At 44.9% G+C, this 16,760-nt stretch overlaps 2 protein-coding genes and 1 long non-coding RNA gene across 4 annotated transcripts in view; 2 read left to right on the forward strand and 1 right to left on the reverse strand.

Moving 5' to 3' along the window:
* LOC110514543 (dual specificity protein phosphatase 16) overlaps positions 1-5,726 on the forward strand; it is a 66,027-nt gene extending 60,301 nt beyond the window's left edge. Inside the window, exons 4-6 of the mRNA XM_036945522.1 lie at positions 1,202-1,380; positions 2,398-2,681; positions 3,262-5,726. Coding sequence (XP_036801417.1) covers positions 1,202-1,380; positions 2,398-2,681; positions 3,262-4,486 — 1,688 coding nt within the window. The 3' untranslated portion in view covers positions 4,487-5,726. The remainder of the gene's footprint in view (positions 1-1,201; positions 1,381-2,397; positions 2,682-3,261) is intronic.
* A 2,032-nt stretch (positions 5,727-7,758) lies between these two features.
* LOC118938883 lies at positions 7,759-8,414 on the reverse strand. Of its 2 annotated transcripts, none has more exons than XR_005036295.1 (4): positions 8,359-8,414; positions 8,205-8,300; positions 7,895-8,140; positions 7,759-7,830 (listed from the first exon to the last, which is right to left on the reverse strand). It is a non-coding gene; the product is annotated as an uncharacterized LOC118938883 (long non-coding RNA). The 2 variants fall into 2 exon arrangements; XR_005036294.1 differs by having other exon boundaries at positions 8,205-8,262; positions 8,301-8,368.
* A 6,150-nt stretch (positions 8,415-14,564) lies between these two features.
* The window catches only part of LOC110518769 (epidermal growth factor receptor kinase substrate 8-like), a 153,782-nt gene continuing 151,586 nt past the window's right edge, over positions 14,565-16,760 (forward strand). The window contains 1 exon segment of the mRNA XM_036945523.1: positions 14,565-15,062. The gene's annotated coding sequence lies outside the window, so the exon portion shown is untranslated.

Consider the following 16,760-nt stretch of genomic DNA (forward strand, 5'->3'; position numbering starts at 1 on the left):
CTCTAGGTTCTCTAATACAGTAACCTCTAGTATCTCTAATACAGTAACCTCTAGTATCTCTAATACAGTAACCTCTAGTATCTCTAATACAGTAACCTCTAGTATCTCTAATACAGTAATCTCTAGTATCTCTAATACAGTAACCTCTAGTATCTCTAATACAGTAATCTCTAGTGTCTCTAATACAGTAACCTCTAGTGTCTCTAATACAGTAACCTCTAGTATCTCTAATACAGTAACCTCTAGTATCTCTAATACAGTAATCTCTAGTGTCTCTAATACAGTAATCTCTAGTATCTCTAATACAGTAATCTCTAGTGTCTCTAATACAGTAACCTCTAGTGTCTATAATGCAGTAAACTCTAGTATCTCTAATACAGTAATCTCTAGTATCTCTAATACAGTAACCTCTAGTGTCTCTAATACAGTAACCTCTAGTGTCTCTAATACAGTAACCTCTAGTATCTCTAATACAGTAACCTCTAGTATCTCTAATACAGTAATCTCTAGTATCTCTAATACAGTAACCTCTAGTATCTCTAATACAGTAACCTCTAGTATCTCTAATACAGTAACCTCTAGTATCTCTAATACAGTAATCTCTAGTGTCTCTAATACAGTAACCTCTAGTGTCTCTAATACAGTAACCTCTAGTATCTCTAATACAGTAACCTCTAGTATCTCTAATACAGTAATCTCTAGTGTCTCTAATACAGTAATCTCTAGTATCTCTAATACAGTAATCTCTAGTGTCTCTAATACAGTAACCTCTAGTGTCTATAATGCAGTAAACTCTAGTATCTCTAATACAGTAATCTCTAGTATCTCTAATACAGTAATCTCTAGTGTCTCTAATACAGTAATCTCTAGTATCTCTAATACAGTAACCTCTGGGTTCTCTAATACAGTAACCTCTAGTATCTCTAATACAGTAACCTCTAGTATCTCTAATACAGTAATCTCTAGTGTCTCTAATACAGTAATCTCTAGTATCTCTAATACAGTAATCTCTAGTGTCTCTAATACAGTAACCTCTAGTGTCTATAATGCAGTAAACTCTAGTATCTCTAATACAGTAATCTCTAGTATCTCTAATACAGTAATCTCTAGTGTCTCTAATACAGTAATCTCTAGTGTCTCTAATACAGTAACCTCTGTCTTCCTTTATTTGATTGGGATGTTTCTGTGTGTCTGTCTTCAGGTGGTTTCTCAGCGTTTTCCCAGCTGTTTCCAGGTCTATGTGAAGGTAAGGCTCTTCTGGCCACGTCCTGCCTGGTCCCCACCTGCCTCTCTCAGCCCTGCCTGCCCCTCAACACCTCTGGGCCAACACGCATCCTGCCTCACCTCTACCTGGGCTGTCAGAGAGACGTACTCAACAAGGTATTAGATATATTACTATATATTATAGCGTTCTAACCAGCTGTATTCCTCCCTCCTCTGCAGGAAGTAATGTGTGTAAAGCGTTCTAACCAGCTGTATTCCTCCCTCCTCTGCAGGAAGTGATGTGTGTGAAGCATTCTAACCAGCTGTATTCCTCCCTCCTCTGCAGGAAGTGATGTGTGTAAAGCATTCTAACCAGCTGTATTCCTCCCTCCTCTGCAGGAAGTGATGTGTGTAAAGCATTCTAACCAGCTGTATTCCTCCCTCCTCTGCAGGAAGTGATGTGTGTAAAGCATTCTAACCAGCTGTATTCCTCCCTCCTCTGCAGGAAGTGATGTGTGTAAAGCGTTCTAACCAGCTGTATTCCTCCCTCCTCTGCAGGAAGTGATGTGTGTAAAGCATTCTAACCAGCTGTATTCCTCCCTCCTCTGCAGGAAGTGATGTGTGTAAAGCATTCTAACCAGCTGTATTCCTCCCTCCTCTGCAGGAAGTGATGTGTGTAAAGCGTTCTAACCAGCTGTATTCCTCCCTCCTCTGCAGGAAGTGATGTGTGTAAAGCATTCTAACCAGCTGTATTCCTCCCTCCTCTGCAGGAAGTGATGTGTGTAAAGCATTCTAACCAGCTGTATTCCTCCCTCCTCTGCAGGAAGTGATGTGTGTAAAGCATTCTAACCAGCTGTATTCCTCCCTCCTCTGCAGGAAGTGATGTGTGTAAAGCATTCTAACTAGCTGTATTCCTCCCTCCTCTGCAGGAAGTGATGTGTGTAAAGCATTCTAACCAGCTGTATTCCTCCCTCCTCTGCAGGAAGTGATGTGTGTAAAGCATTCTAACCAGCTGTATTCCTCCCTCCTCTGCAGGAAGTGATGTGTGTAAAGCATTCTAACCAGCTGTATTCCTCCCTCCTCTGCAGGAAGTGATGTGTGTAAAGCATTCTAACCAGCTGTATTCCTCCCTCCTCTGCAGGAAGTGATGTGTGTAAAGCATTCTAACCAGCTGTATTCCTCCCTCCTCTGCAGGAAGTGATGCAGCAGAATGAGATAGCGTACGTCCTGAATGCCAGTAACACATGTCCCAAACCAGACTACATCCCTGAGTCTCACTTCCTGCGAGTCCCTGTCAACGACAGCTTCTGCGAGAAGATCCTCCCCTGGTTGGACAGATCTGTAGAGTTCATAGAAAAGGCCAAAGCCTCCAACGCCTGTGTGCTGGTCCACTGTCTGGCTGGCATCTCCCGCTCGGCAACCATCGCTATCGCTTACATCATGACGAGGATGGACATGTCACTAGACGAAGCTTACAGGTGAGATGATTGAACCCTGTAGGACCATAATAAGGCACAAGGCCTCATGTACACGTCACCTTCCTGCTTATGGACTTGACCACTCAGCAACCACCCCCCTGCAAGTTCTCCGTAACTAAGAGGATACCCCCTCTTCCTGTCTGTCTTAATGAACCCATCTTCACATGACTCCTGATTAAACAACACTGTGTGTCACATGACCCCTGATTAAACAACACTGTGTGTCACATGACCCCTGATTAAACAACACTGTGTGTCACATGACCACATGAAAGGCCCAGCTTGTCATCCTGAATGAAGACACTGCACTGTGGAGGGCTGTAATGATGGCTGTGATGGTAACCTCAGCAGCATCTCTACTGATGTCCTGTGTTACAGTTATAAATGTCCCCTGTCTTGACCCTCTAGGTTTTCCCAACTCTGTAACAACCCAGTGTGTTACAGCATCTCTACTGATGTCCTGTGTTACAGTTATAAATGTCCCCTGTCTTAACCCTATAGGTTTTCCCAACTCTGTAACAACCCAGTGTGTTACAGCATCTCTACTGATGTCCTGTATGTTTCTGTCTTTCCTCTACAGGTTCGTGAAGGAGAAGAGGCCCACCATCTCTCCTAACTTCAACTTCCTGGGTCAGCTGCTGGACTTTGAAAAGAAGATCAAGACTCCTGGAAGGTCGGAGATCAGAGAAACCACCGGGGTCAAAACCTCTCCTCTCCTCCACCCCCCACTAGAGCACGACCCCCCTAACCCTACTCCCAGCCTCCCAGACCCTGCCCTGGCCCTGCTGGAGCCCCTGACTCTGCCGTGTGTCCTGGCCCCCTGGCCTCCAGAGGAGAGGCTCCTGGCCCAGGCTCTCCAGGGGCTCCAAGGCCTTCAGCTGGACCAGGGGACGGAGGACAGCGCTGCCCGGCTGAAAAGGTCCTTCTCTCTGGACATCAAGTCGTACAGGGAGCCAGGAGGCTGCAGCAGCGCCCCCATGAGGCCGTACCCCCACCCTACATCCCACCCTGGAGCCCAAGACTATTATAACCCATCCGTGAGCTTCAAGGAGCCTGCAGGGAAACCGTATCAGTTCTCTCCTGTGAAGGAGATGTCAGAGCAGTCTACACCTGAGCCGAGCCCTGACAAGGAGCAGTACGACGGTCCCGCAGACCCTGCTGATACGTCTGCAGCTCCCACTGCTGCTCCTGTAGTCTCCACCACTACCAGCACCACTACCACCTCCAACCAGCCCAGCATGAAGCAGCCCAGCCAGGCTAAGCCTCCTCCACCTCCCCTCTCCTGTTCCCAGCAGCTCCACCGTAGTGGCAGTATGGAGGAGAACTCTAACCACACCCCTCACACCACCGGCTTCCTGTTCGGCCTATCGCGTTCCCAGCAGCACCTGTCCAAGCCCGCCCCTAACCTAGGCTCCGCCCTGAAGGGCTGGCACTCTGACATCCTATTGGGTCCCGTCACTGTGTCGTCGGGGGGATGGTACCTCTCCGAGTCACACCACTTCTACTCCACCTCCGCCATCTTAGGAGGCGGGGCTAACATTCTGGGGGGTGGCAGCGTGGCGGCGTACAGCGTGAGTCAGGGGTTGGAGGAGGTGCGGCGGCGCGGGCGGCAGCGGAGCGGCGACCACGGGGACTCACGGAGGAGCTGGCACGAGGAGAGCACCTTGGAGAAGCAGCTGAAGAGACGGAGCTGTCAGATGGAACTCGGAGACAGGATGAGAGGAGGAGGCGAGACTAGATCCAGGGAGGAGATGGGGAGTCACAGCAGCTTCTCAGGAAGCATGGAGGTCATAGAGGTGTCCTGAGAGGGACATTCAATATGGCCTCCAGTCCACCCCTTACGGAATCATTGATTTGAATGGAGACGTCCGTTCTAGGGAGTATAACCTCCTCAGATCAGACCCATGTTGAGGGGAAAGACTTGTTATGGACCCATCTTATTATCCCACTAGGGACTTGAACCTTGAGTTGATTTAAGCGGCTCTATGTGTACTAGTGTCGCGACAGTTGGCATTAATGTAGTTGAACTTTGACCTGGAAGCAGAAAGCAGCTGTGTGACGATGATGAATGTGATGATGAGGTGAACTCTGAGAGGACTGAGACAAACTGAGTCTTTTGTTTGGATGAGTGTTCATCGTTTTCATTTATTTCTGAATGTTGATGATCGTCGTCAAGGAGCAGTAGATGTCTGCCTGACGTTGGATTCATGGAGCTTTTATGAAGCCTTATAAAGTCTTTATGAAGCCTTATGAAGTCTCTATGAAGCCTTATGAAGTCTTTATGAAGCCTTAAGAAGTCTTTATGAAGCCTTAATGAGTCTTTATGAAGCCTTAAGGAGTCTTTATGAAGCCTTAAGAAGTCTTTATAGTCTTTATGAAGCCTTAAGGAGTCTTTATGAAGCCTTAAGAAGTCTTTATAGTCTTTATGAAGCCTTAAGAAGTCTTTATGAAGCCTTGTGAAGTCTTTATGAAGCCTTAAGAAGTCTCTATGAAGCCTTATGAAGCCTCTATGAAGCCTTATGAAGTCTTTATGAAGCGTTATGAAGAACGCGATCAGAGATCCTTGATAGCCCTGTGTCAAATCATCCAATACCTCACACATCCAAATTAGAGGCTTCTCCTGTTCCTCTGTCTTCTTCTGATTGACAATTCAAATCTCAGGTCTTATTTGAGCAGCAAGAAAAGATGCTGGAACAACTGAACAGTTCCCGAACAGTTCCCGAACAGCTCCCGAACAGTTCCCGAACAGCTACCGAACAGTTCCCGAACAGCTCCCGAACAGCTACCGAACAGTTCCCGAACAGCTACCGAACAGTTCCCGAACAGTTCCCGAACAGCTCCCGAACAGTTCCCGAACAGCTCCCGAACAGCTACCGAACAGTTCCCGAACAGCTCCCGAACAGTTCCCGAACAGCTCAGTTGGTAGAGCATGGTGCTTGTACCCCAGGGTTGTAGGTTCGATTCCCGGGGCAGCCCAGACGTAAAATGTACGCACGCATGACTGTAAATCACTTTGGATTAAAGCGCTATATGATATATTATTAACGAACGGTGTGGTTGTGGGTTTTGTCTGATACCTGTGGTAAAGGAATGATATAATGACTGATACCTGTGGTAAAGGAATGATGTAATGACTGATACCTGTGGTAAAGGAATGATGTAATGACTGATACCTGTGGTAAAGGAATGATATAATGACTGATACCTGTGGTAAAGGAATGATGTAATGACTGATACCTGTGGTAAAGGAATGATATAATGACTGATACCTGTGGTAAAGGAATGATATAATGACTGATACCTGTGGTAAAGGAATGATATAATGACTGATACCTGTGGTAAAGGAATGATATAATGACTGATACCTGTGGTAAAGGAATGATATAATGACTGATACCTGTGGTAAAGGAATGATATAATGACTGATACCTGTGGTAAAGGAATGATGTAATGATATAATGACTGATACCTGTGGTAAAGGAATGATATAATGACTGATACCTGTGGTAAAGGAATGATATAATGACTGATACCTGTGGTAAAGGAATGATATAATGACTGATACCTGTGGTAAAGGAATGATATAATGACTGATACCTGTGGTAAAGGAATGATATAATGACTGATACCTGTGGTAAAGGAATGATGTAATGACTGATACCTGTGGTAAAGGAATGATGTAATGACTGATACCTGTGGTAAAGGAATGATATAATGACTGATACCTGTGGTAAAGGAATGATGTAATGATATAATGACTGATACCTGTGGTAAAGGAATGATATAATGACTGATACCTGTGGTAAAGGAATGATATAATGACTGATACCTGTGGTAAAGGAATGATGTAATGATATAATGACTGATACCTGTGGTAAAGGAATGATGTAATGATGTAATGACTGATACCTGTGGTAAAGGAATGATATAATGTCTGATACCTGTGGTAAAGGAATGATATAATGACTGATACCTGTGGTAAAGGAATGATATAATGACTGATACCTGTGGTAAAGGAATGATATAATGACTGATACCTGTGGTAAAGGAATGATGAAATGACTGATACCTGTGGTAAAGGAATGATGTAATGATATAATGACTGATACCTGTGGTAAAGGAATGATATAATGACTGATACCTGTGGTAAAGGAATGATGTAATGACTTATACCTGTGGTAAAGGAATGATGAAATGACTGATACCTGTGGTAAAGGAATGATATAATGACTGATACCTGTGGTAAAGGAATGATGTAATGATATAATGACTGATACCTGTGGTAAAGGAATGATATAATGACTGATACCTGTGGTAAAGGAATGATGTAATGACTTATACCTGTGGTAAAGGAATGATGAAATGACTGATACCTGTGGTAAAGGAATGATATAATGACTGATACCTGTGGTAGAGGAATGATATAATGACTGATACCTGTGGTAAAGGAATGATATAATGACTGATACCTGTGGTAAAGGAATGATATAATGACTGATACCTGTGGTAAAGGAATGATATAATGACTGATACCTGTGGTAAAGGAATGATATAATGACTGATACCTGTGGTAAAGGAATGATGTAATGACTTATACCTGTGGTAAAGGAATGATGAAATGACTGATACCTGTGGTAAAGGAATGATATAATGACTGATACCTGTGGTAAAGGAATGATATAATGACTGATACCTGTGGTAAAGGAATGATATAATGACTGATACCTGTGGTAAAGGAATGATGTAATGATGTAATGACTGATACCTGTGGTAAAGGAATGATATAATGACTGATACCTGTGGTAAAGGAATGATATAATGACTGATACCTGTGGTAAAGGAATGATGTAATGATGTAATGACTGATACCTGTGGTAAAGGAATGATATAATGATATAATGACTGATACCTGTGGTAAAGGAATGATATAATGACTGATACCTGTGGTAAAGGAATGATATAATGATATAATGACTGATACCTGTGGTAAAGGAATGATATAATGACTGATACCTGTGGTAAAGGAATGATGTAATGACTGATACCTGTGGTAAAGGAATGATATAATGACTGATACCTGTGGTAAAGGAATGATGTAATGACTGATACCTGTGGTAAAGGAATGATATAATGATGTAATGACTGATACCTGTGGTAAAGGAATGATGTAATGACTGATACCTGTGGTAAAGGAATGATATAATGATTGATACCTGTGGTAAAGGCTTTGAATAAGTTCTGACCTGAACCCTGTCCTGAGACCAGTGGTCCCATCCCTGACCTGAACCCTGACCTGAGGTCAGTGGTCCCATCCCTGGCCTGAGACCAGTGGTCCTGACCCAGACCTGAACCCTGACCTGAGACCAGTGGTCCCATCCCAGACCTGAACCTTGTCCTGAGGTCAGAGGTCCCATCCCTGACCTGAGACCAGTGGTCCTGACCCAGACCTGAACCCTGACCTAAGACCAGTGGTCCCATCCCAGACCTGAACCTTGTCGTGAGGTCAGTGGTCCCATCCCTGACCTGAGATCAGTGGTCCTGACCTGAGACCAGTGGTCCTGACCCAGGCCTGAACCCTGACCTGAGATCAGTGGTCCTGACCCAGACCTGAACCCTGACCTGAGATCAGTGGTCCTGACCTGAGACCAGTGGTCCTGACCCAGACCTGAACCCTGACCTGAGATCAGTGGTCCTGACCTGAGACCAGTGGTCCTGACCCAGGCCTGAACCCTGACCTGAGATCAGTGGTCCTGACCTGAGACCAGTGGTCCTGACCCAGACCTGAACCCTGACCTGAGACATGCGTCTGTTCAGCTCCCACAGTGTGTGGACGTGTGTGAGAGATAGTAGGTCTGTTATGGGGTTGTTGTTGCTGTGTCAGAATGTAGCTCGTTTTACAACAGACAATGTGGACATTTGGAGGAAGCTGATAAGCAGTAGATGTATGTTGACTGTTGAAATAAAATCTGAAACGGTACACAACATGTGGTTTATTTTCTAACATTGACACGCTGAACTTTAACCTCTGTAATACAATCTTTTTCATGATCAATGTCCAGGAAGATGAGTTTTCTTCACCGTCCATCCTACAGGCCTGGGACAAAGCCATGAACAACACTTTACAGTATGAATCATTCAGCACCTCTTGAGGCTCTACAGTTGACATGGTCTATGTTTGAACCCTGCCTCTAGCCCTCTACAGTTATGATAGGTCTATGGTTGAACCCTGCCTCTAGCCCTCTACAGTTATGATAGGTCTATGGTTGAACCCTGCCTCTAGCCCTCTACAGTTATGATAGGTCTATGGTTGAACCCTGCCTCTAGCCCTCTACAGTTGACATGGTCTATGGTTGAACCCTGCCTCTAGCCCTCTACAGTTATGATAGGTCTATGGTTGAACCCTGCCTCTAGCCCTCTACAGTTATGATAGGTCTATGGTTGAACCCTGCCTCTAGCCCTCTACAGTTATGATAGGTCTATGGTTGAACCCTGCCTCTAGCCCTCTACAGTTGACATGGTCTATGGTTGAACCCTGCCTCTAGCCCTCTACAGTTGACATGGTCTATGGTTGAACCCTGCCTCTAGCCCTCTACAGTTGACATGGTCTATGGTTGAACCCTGCCTCTAGCCCTCTACAGTTGACATGGTCTATGGTTGAACCCTGCCTCTATCCCTCTACGGTTATGATAGGTCTATGGTTCAACCCTGCCTCTAGCCCTCTACAGTTGACATGGTCTATGGTTGAACCCTGTCTCTAGCCCTCTACAGTTATGATAGGTCTATGGTTGAACCCTGCCTCTAGCCCTCTACAGTTGACATGGTCTATGGTTGAACCCTGCCTCTAGCCCTCTACAGTTATGATAGGTCTATGGTTGAACCCTGCCTCTAGCCCTCTACAGTTATGACAGGTCTATGGTTGAACCCTGCCTCTAGCCCTCTACAGTTATGATTAGTCTATGGTTGAACCCTGCCTCTAGCCCTCTACAGTTATGATAGGTCTATGGTTGAACCCTGCCTCTAGCCCTCTACAGTTATGATAGGTCTATGGTTGAACCCTGCCTCTAGCCCTCTACAGTTATGATAGGTCTATGGTTGAACCCTGCCTCTAGCCCTCTACAGTTATGATAGGTCTATGGTTGAACCCTGCCTCTAGCCCTCTACAGTTGACATGTTCTATGGTTGAACCCTGCCTCTAGCCCTCTACAGTTATGACAGGTCTATGGTTGAACCCTGCCTCTAGCCCTCTACAGTTATGATAGGTCTATGGTTGAACCCTGCCTCTAGCCCTCTACAGTTATGATAGGTCTATGGTTGAACCCTGCCTCTAGCCCTCTACAGTTGACATGGTCTATGGTTGAACCCTGCCTCTAGCCCTCTACAGTTATGACAGGTCTATGGTTGAACCCTGCCTCTAGCCCTCTACAGTTATGATAGGTCTATGGTTGAACCCTGCCTCTAGCCCTCTACAGTTATGATAGGTCTATGGTTGAACCCTGCCTCTAGAACTCTACAGTTGACATGGTCTATGGTTGAACCCTGCCTCTAGCCCTCTACAGTTATGATAGGTCTATGGTTGAACCCTGCCTCTAGCCCTCTACAGTTATGATAGGTCTATGGTTGAACCCTGCCTCTAGCCCTCTACAGTTATGATAGGTCTATGGTTGAACCCTGCCTCTAGCCCTCTACAGTTGACATGGTCTATGGTTGAACCCTGCCTCTAGCCCTCTACAGTTATGACAGGTCTATGGTTGAACCCTGCCTCTAGCCCTCTACAGTTATGATAGGTCTATGGTTGAACCCTGCCTCTAGCCCTCTACAGTTATGATAGGTCTATGGTTGAACCCTGCCTCTAGCCCTCTACAGTTATGATAGGTCTATGGTTGAACCCTGCCTCTAGCCCTCTACAGTTGACATGGTCTATGGTTGAACCCTGCCTCTAGCCCTCTACAGTTATGATAGGTCTATGGTTGAACCCTGCCTCTAGCCCTCTACAGTTATGATAGGTCTATGGTTGAACCCTGCCTCTAGCCCTCTACAGTTGACATGGTCTATGGTTGAACCCTGCCTCTAGCCCTCTACAGTTATGACAGGTCTATGGTTGAACCATGCCTCTAGCCCTCTACAGTTATGATAGGTCTATGGTTGAACCCTGCCTCTAGCCCTCTACAGTTATGATAGGTCTATGGTTGAACCCTGCCTCTAGCCCTCTACAGTTATGACAGGTCTATGGTTGAACCCTGCCTCTAGCCCTCTACAGTTGACATGGTCTATGGTTGAACCCTGCCTCTAGCCCTCTACAGTTATGATAGGTCTATGGTTGAACCCTGCCTCTAGCCCTCTACAGTTATGATAGGTCTATGGTTGAACCCTGCCTCTAGCCCTCTACAGTTATGATAGGTCTATGGTTGAACCCTGCCTCTAGCCCTCTACAGTTGACATGGTCTATGGTTGAACCCTGCCTCTAGCCCTCTACAGTTATGACAGGTCTATGGTTGAACCCTGCCTCTAGCCCTCTACAGTTATGATAGGTCTATGGTTGAACCCTGCCTCTAGCCCTCTACAGTTATGATAGGTCTATGGTTGAACCCTGCCTCTAGCCCTCTACAGTTATGATAGGTCTATGGTTGAACCCTGCCTCTAGCCCTCTACAGTTATGATAGGTCTATGGTTGAACCCTGCCTCTAGCCCTCTACAGTTGACATGGTCTATGGTTGAACCCTGCCTCTAGCCCTCTACAGTTATGACAGGTCTATGGTTGAACCCTGCCTCTAGCCCGCTACAGTTATGATAGGTCTATGGTTGAACCCTGCCTCTAGCCCTCTACAGTTGACATGGTCTATGGTTGAACCCTGCCTCTAGCCCTCTACAGTTATGACAGGTCTATGGTTGAACCCTGCCTCTAGCCCTCTACAGTTATGATAGGTCTATGGTTGAACCCTGCCTCTAGCCCTCTACAGTTATGATAGGTCTATGGTTGAACCCTGCCTCTAGCCCTCTACAGTTATGACAGGTCTATGGTTGAACCCTGCCTCTAGCCCTCTACAGTTGACATGGTCTATGGTTGAACCCTGCCTCTAGCCCTCTACAGTTATGATAGGTCTATGGTTGAACCCTGCCTCTAGCCCTCTACAGTTATGATAGGTCTATGGTTGAACCCTGCCTCTAGCCCTCTACAGTTATGATAGGTCTATGGTTGAACCCTGCCTCTAGCCCTCTACAGTTGACATGGTCTATGGTTGAACCCTGCCTCTAGCCCTCTACAGTTATGACAGGTCTAAGGTTGAACCCTGCCTCTAGCCCTCTACAGTTGACATGGTCTATGGTTGAACACTGTCTCTAGCCCTCTACAGTTATGATAGGTCTATGGTTGAACCCTGCCTCTAGCCCTCTACAGTTATGATAGGTTGATGGTCTCTACTGTGATGTGATGAGGACCTCTACTTACTGTGATGTGATGAGGACCTCTACTTACTGTGATGTGATGAGGACCTCTACTTACTGTGATGTGATGAGGACCTCTACTTACTGTGATGAGGACCTCTACTTACTGTGATGAGGATCTCTACTTACTGTGATGTGATGGGGACCTCTACTTACTGTGATGTGATGAGGACCTCTACTTACTGTGATGTGATGAGGACCTCTACTTACTGTGATGTGATGAGAACCATCTACTTACTGTGATGTGATGAGGACCTCTACTTACTGTGATGTGATGAGGACCTCTACTTACTGTGATGTGGACCTCTAATTACTGTGATGAGGACCTCTATTTACTGTGATGTGATGAGGACCTCTACTTACTGTGATGAGGACCTCTACTTACTGTGATGAGGATCTCTACTTACTGTGATGTGATGGGGACCTCTACTTACTGTGATGTGATGAGGACCTCTACTTACTGTGATGTGATGAGGACCTCTACTTACTGTGATGTGATGAGGACCTCTACTTACTGTGATGTGATGAGGACCTCTACTTACTGTGATGTGATGAGGACCTCTACTTACTGTGATGTGATGAGGACCTCTACTTACTGTGATGTGATGAGAACCATCTACTTACTGTGATGTGATGAGGACCTCTACTTACTGTGATGTGGACCTCTACTTACTGTGATGTGGACCTCTACTTACTGTGATGAGGACCTCTACTTACTGTGATGTGATGAGGACCTCTAGTGGTATTATATTGTTACTATAAAAGATGGAACGTGTGTGTCCAGGGCCCGGTTTCTCCAATGTTTTAGTGATGCATATTTCCTCCCTCAACAGCGAAGATGTAACATGCGTTTCCCAAAAGACCACGCAGAGCTAACTACCCGTTGCCAAGGGTAACTACCCGTCGCTAAGGGTAACTACCCGTCGCTAAGGGCGCCATTGGATCATGTGTCCAGACTGAAAGGATTGAAAGAAAGCCAGTGCTACTCTCGGATCAGCCATCTCCATTCAAATCTTTCCTTAATATAGTTAGAATTATTATATATAATATAAATATCATTATTTAACAATATTTTGGGGCAGCAGGTAGCCGAGTGGTTAGAGGGTCAGTAACCGAAAGGTTGCTGGATCGAATCCCTGAGCTGAGCTGACAGTTAAGCCACTGTTCCCCCCGGTAGGCCGTCATTGTAAATAAGAATTTGTTCTTAACTGACTTGCCTCGTTAAATGATGTTAAAATGAAAAACTGAAGACGGATCTGCGCCTAGAGAGATATTACCACCTGCGTTGGAAAATACTGAGGTGGTTTATTTCCATGTTTCGGCTACCCAATAAAACGTCACTAAATCCCAGATTTGGCGCTTCGTTACGCACATGTTAGGCTACACACGAAATAAATTGCAACAAATGACAGAGTAACCCAGGTAAATCAAATGACAGAGTAACCCAGGTAAATCAAATGACAGAGTAACCCAGGTAAATCAAATGACAGAGTAACCCAGGTAAATCAAATGACAGAGTAACCCAGGTAAATCAAATGACAGAGTAACCCAGGTAAATCAAATGACAGAGTAACCCAGGTAAATCAAATGACAGAGTAACCCAGGTAAATCAAATGACAGAGTAACCCAGGTAAGTCAATTGATTGAACATGTATTTATATTTGAATGCAGTCATCTCGGTTTTAATTTGATGCATTGTGTTTATGTCACTTGTTAGTATGACTTTCAAAGACACTGGCAACTTGTATTTGGAGTTAACTTTGTTCTGAGGTTATCGGGGGTCACAGAGAAGACACGGATAAACCCTATAAGTCTATGTTTATCGGAGGCTTTTGTGTTTAAAGTGACGCGGCACGGCACAAAAAAATCATCTAAAGACGCATTTAGCTGTTCTACAAGTGGAGGCAGATGCGCGTTTTCAAGTGCAACATTAATAAAGATGGTTTTAGGAAACAGCGCAGAGATTAAATGATTCTCCTATAGAGGTACATTTAGCGATACATTTGGCCTTAAAATGCTTCTGGGAAATTGGGCCCATAACGTTCATTGGGAAGTTGCCTGTGTAAATGCAGCCATAGAGACATGTTTCATCTACCCCACTGGGCACAGACGTCAAGACAACGTCTATTCATCGTTGGTTCAACGAAATTTAATTGAAATGATGTGGAAACAACGTTGATTCAACGAAAACCTTCCATTCTTATGAACACCTGATTCAGCCAGTCAGTTCTTCATTGGCTGGAACATGTTTGTTGTTGGGTTGGAACCACAGGAGGTTGGTGGCACCTTCATTGGGAAGGACGGGCTCCTGGTAATGGCTGGAGCGGAATTTATGGAATGGTATCAAATACGTGTTTGATGCCATTCCATCAACTCCGTTCCAGACATTATTATAAACCATCCTCCCCTAAGCATCCTCCACTGGAAAATCTGCACACCCGGTGGGTCCACGGTTCCGCATTCCCGGTTCAGGACCTGTAGCAAGGTCCATGGGCTGCACACAATTAATCCGAATACGGTACGGCTCGTGCGTAAACGGCCTGATTGCGGTAGAGGGCGTCGGTGCCATAGCGGCGACGGTGCCTGCAGACCAGAGGGGAGGGGAGAAAGAGAGGGGAAGAGGGAGGGAGGTAAGGCGGATCTTAGTTAGACGAAACAGACCACACATTTGCAATAGAAGTACCGTAACCGTTTAGTTCAAACGCTGTTTTCTACGGTCCTGCGACTCTCTACTTTTGCCAGCCTGTGCGTGACCTTTTGACGCCAGGTGCGTCGCAGAGGAGGAGGCGGTCTGGATACGGCGACCCGCCGCTCGGACGTCCAAGGTGATAGAAGTCAACTAATACTCTACTTCAGGGCTATTGTATTCTTCCCAGAAAGAATAGGAGTCTGCTTGTGCCATGCGCTAATACAGAGGGTTTGTGAAGCCATTTTCAGCAGGTAAGTGCAGATTTCTCTCGCTTTTTCCCACAAAATAAACACCATATATATATATATATATATATATATATATATATGTATATATATATAGTCCTACCTGTGTATGAAAACAGTAACCTATTGACTCTCGATTGGTGAATTCACCTTTGATTATTTACAAAACCGGGTAATATGAATCCTATCATAGCCTGTATAATGCATCGCTGACAAGATATTCAATTGAACGTGTTGACTTATTATTATTCAAAGCGCTGTATTGAACTCGATCACCGTACCGTATAGACCGTAGCCTTAGACCGTTGCACCGTAGCAACCTGGGCCAGGTTTTTCCAAAAGCATCTTAAGTTCATCGTTAGAATCTTCGTAGGAGCATCGGTAAATCTCTGATCTGTTTCCCCAAAACCAGCGTTATTGAAAAGCTACTGTAAGAGCGTCGTTAGATGCTTTCCCTCTCCTGCATCACTTTAAACACAGAAGATCTCTGCTGAACATAGAACCACACGGTTTATCCGTCTCTCTGTGACCGCCGATAACTTCAGAACAAACAAAGTTGACAAGGTTTCTGCCATGAATTCAAACAAGCGAAGTATAAAAAGATGCTTCAAATTCAAACCGAGATGACTGTATAAAATAAAACAGTAGGCTATAGGCCTATTTAAATCATATTTAAATGAATATTTAAATCATATTTAAATGAATGTCATGTTCAATTCAGTTCTCTTTTTTCTACTTGTCGGCTGCTGTCTGTGATTGGTCAATATATTTCATGATTTGTAGCCAAACCATGCGCCATCATGTGATGATTTGTAGCGTTATTATAGGGTAAGCATTAGAAAAAGTGGTCCCACTACTTGACACCACGCGTCACTATAACACGGTTATAACCATGTCATAACTAGGAATGCACAATATATCGGTGAACGTATCGGAATCGGACGGTATTAGCAAAAAATGCCAACGTCTAGTTTAACGACCCGATGTCTAGTTTAACGACCCGATGTCTAGTTTAACGACCCGATGTCTAGTTTAACGACCCGATGTCTAGTTTAACGACCCGATGTCTAGTTTAACGACCCGACGTCTAGTTTAACGTCCCGATGTCTAGTTTAACGACCCGATGTCTAGTTTAACGACCCGATGTCTAGTTTAACGACCCGACGTCTAGTTTAACGTCCCGATGTCTAGTTTAACGACCCGATGTCTAGTTTAACGACCCGATGTCTAGTTTAACGTCCCGATGTCTAGTTTAACACCGATGTCTAGTTTAACACCGATGTCTAGTTTAACGACCCGATGTCTAGTTTAACGACCCGATGTCTAGTTTAACGTCCCGATGTCTAGTTTAACGACCCGATGTCTAGTTTAACACCAATGTCTAGTTTAACGACCCGACGTCTAGTTTAACGACCCGATGTCTAGTTTAACGGCGATGTTAAAAACTGATGTCAAAGCTACCGTGCATACCTGTATAACGTAGGTAGATGAGGTGCATACCTGTATAACGTAGGTAGATGAGGTGCATACCTGTATAACGTAGGTAGATGAGGTGCATACCTGTATAACGTAGGTAGATGTGGTGCATACCTGTATTACGTAGGTAGATGAGGTACATACCTGTATAACGTAGGTAGATGAGGTGCATACCTGTATAACGTAGGTAGATGAGGTGCATACCTGTATAACGAAGGTAGATGAGGT

The sequence above is a fragment of the Oncorhynchus mykiss genome, chromosome 15 (assembly GCF_013265735.2).
Source record: "Oncorhynchus mykiss isolate Arlee chromosome 15, USDA_OmykA_1.1, whole genome shotgun sequence".
In the NCBI taxonomy this organism is placed as follows: Eukaryota; Metazoa; Chordata; class Actinopteri; order Salmoniformes; family Salmonidae; genus Oncorhynchus; species Oncorhynchus mykiss.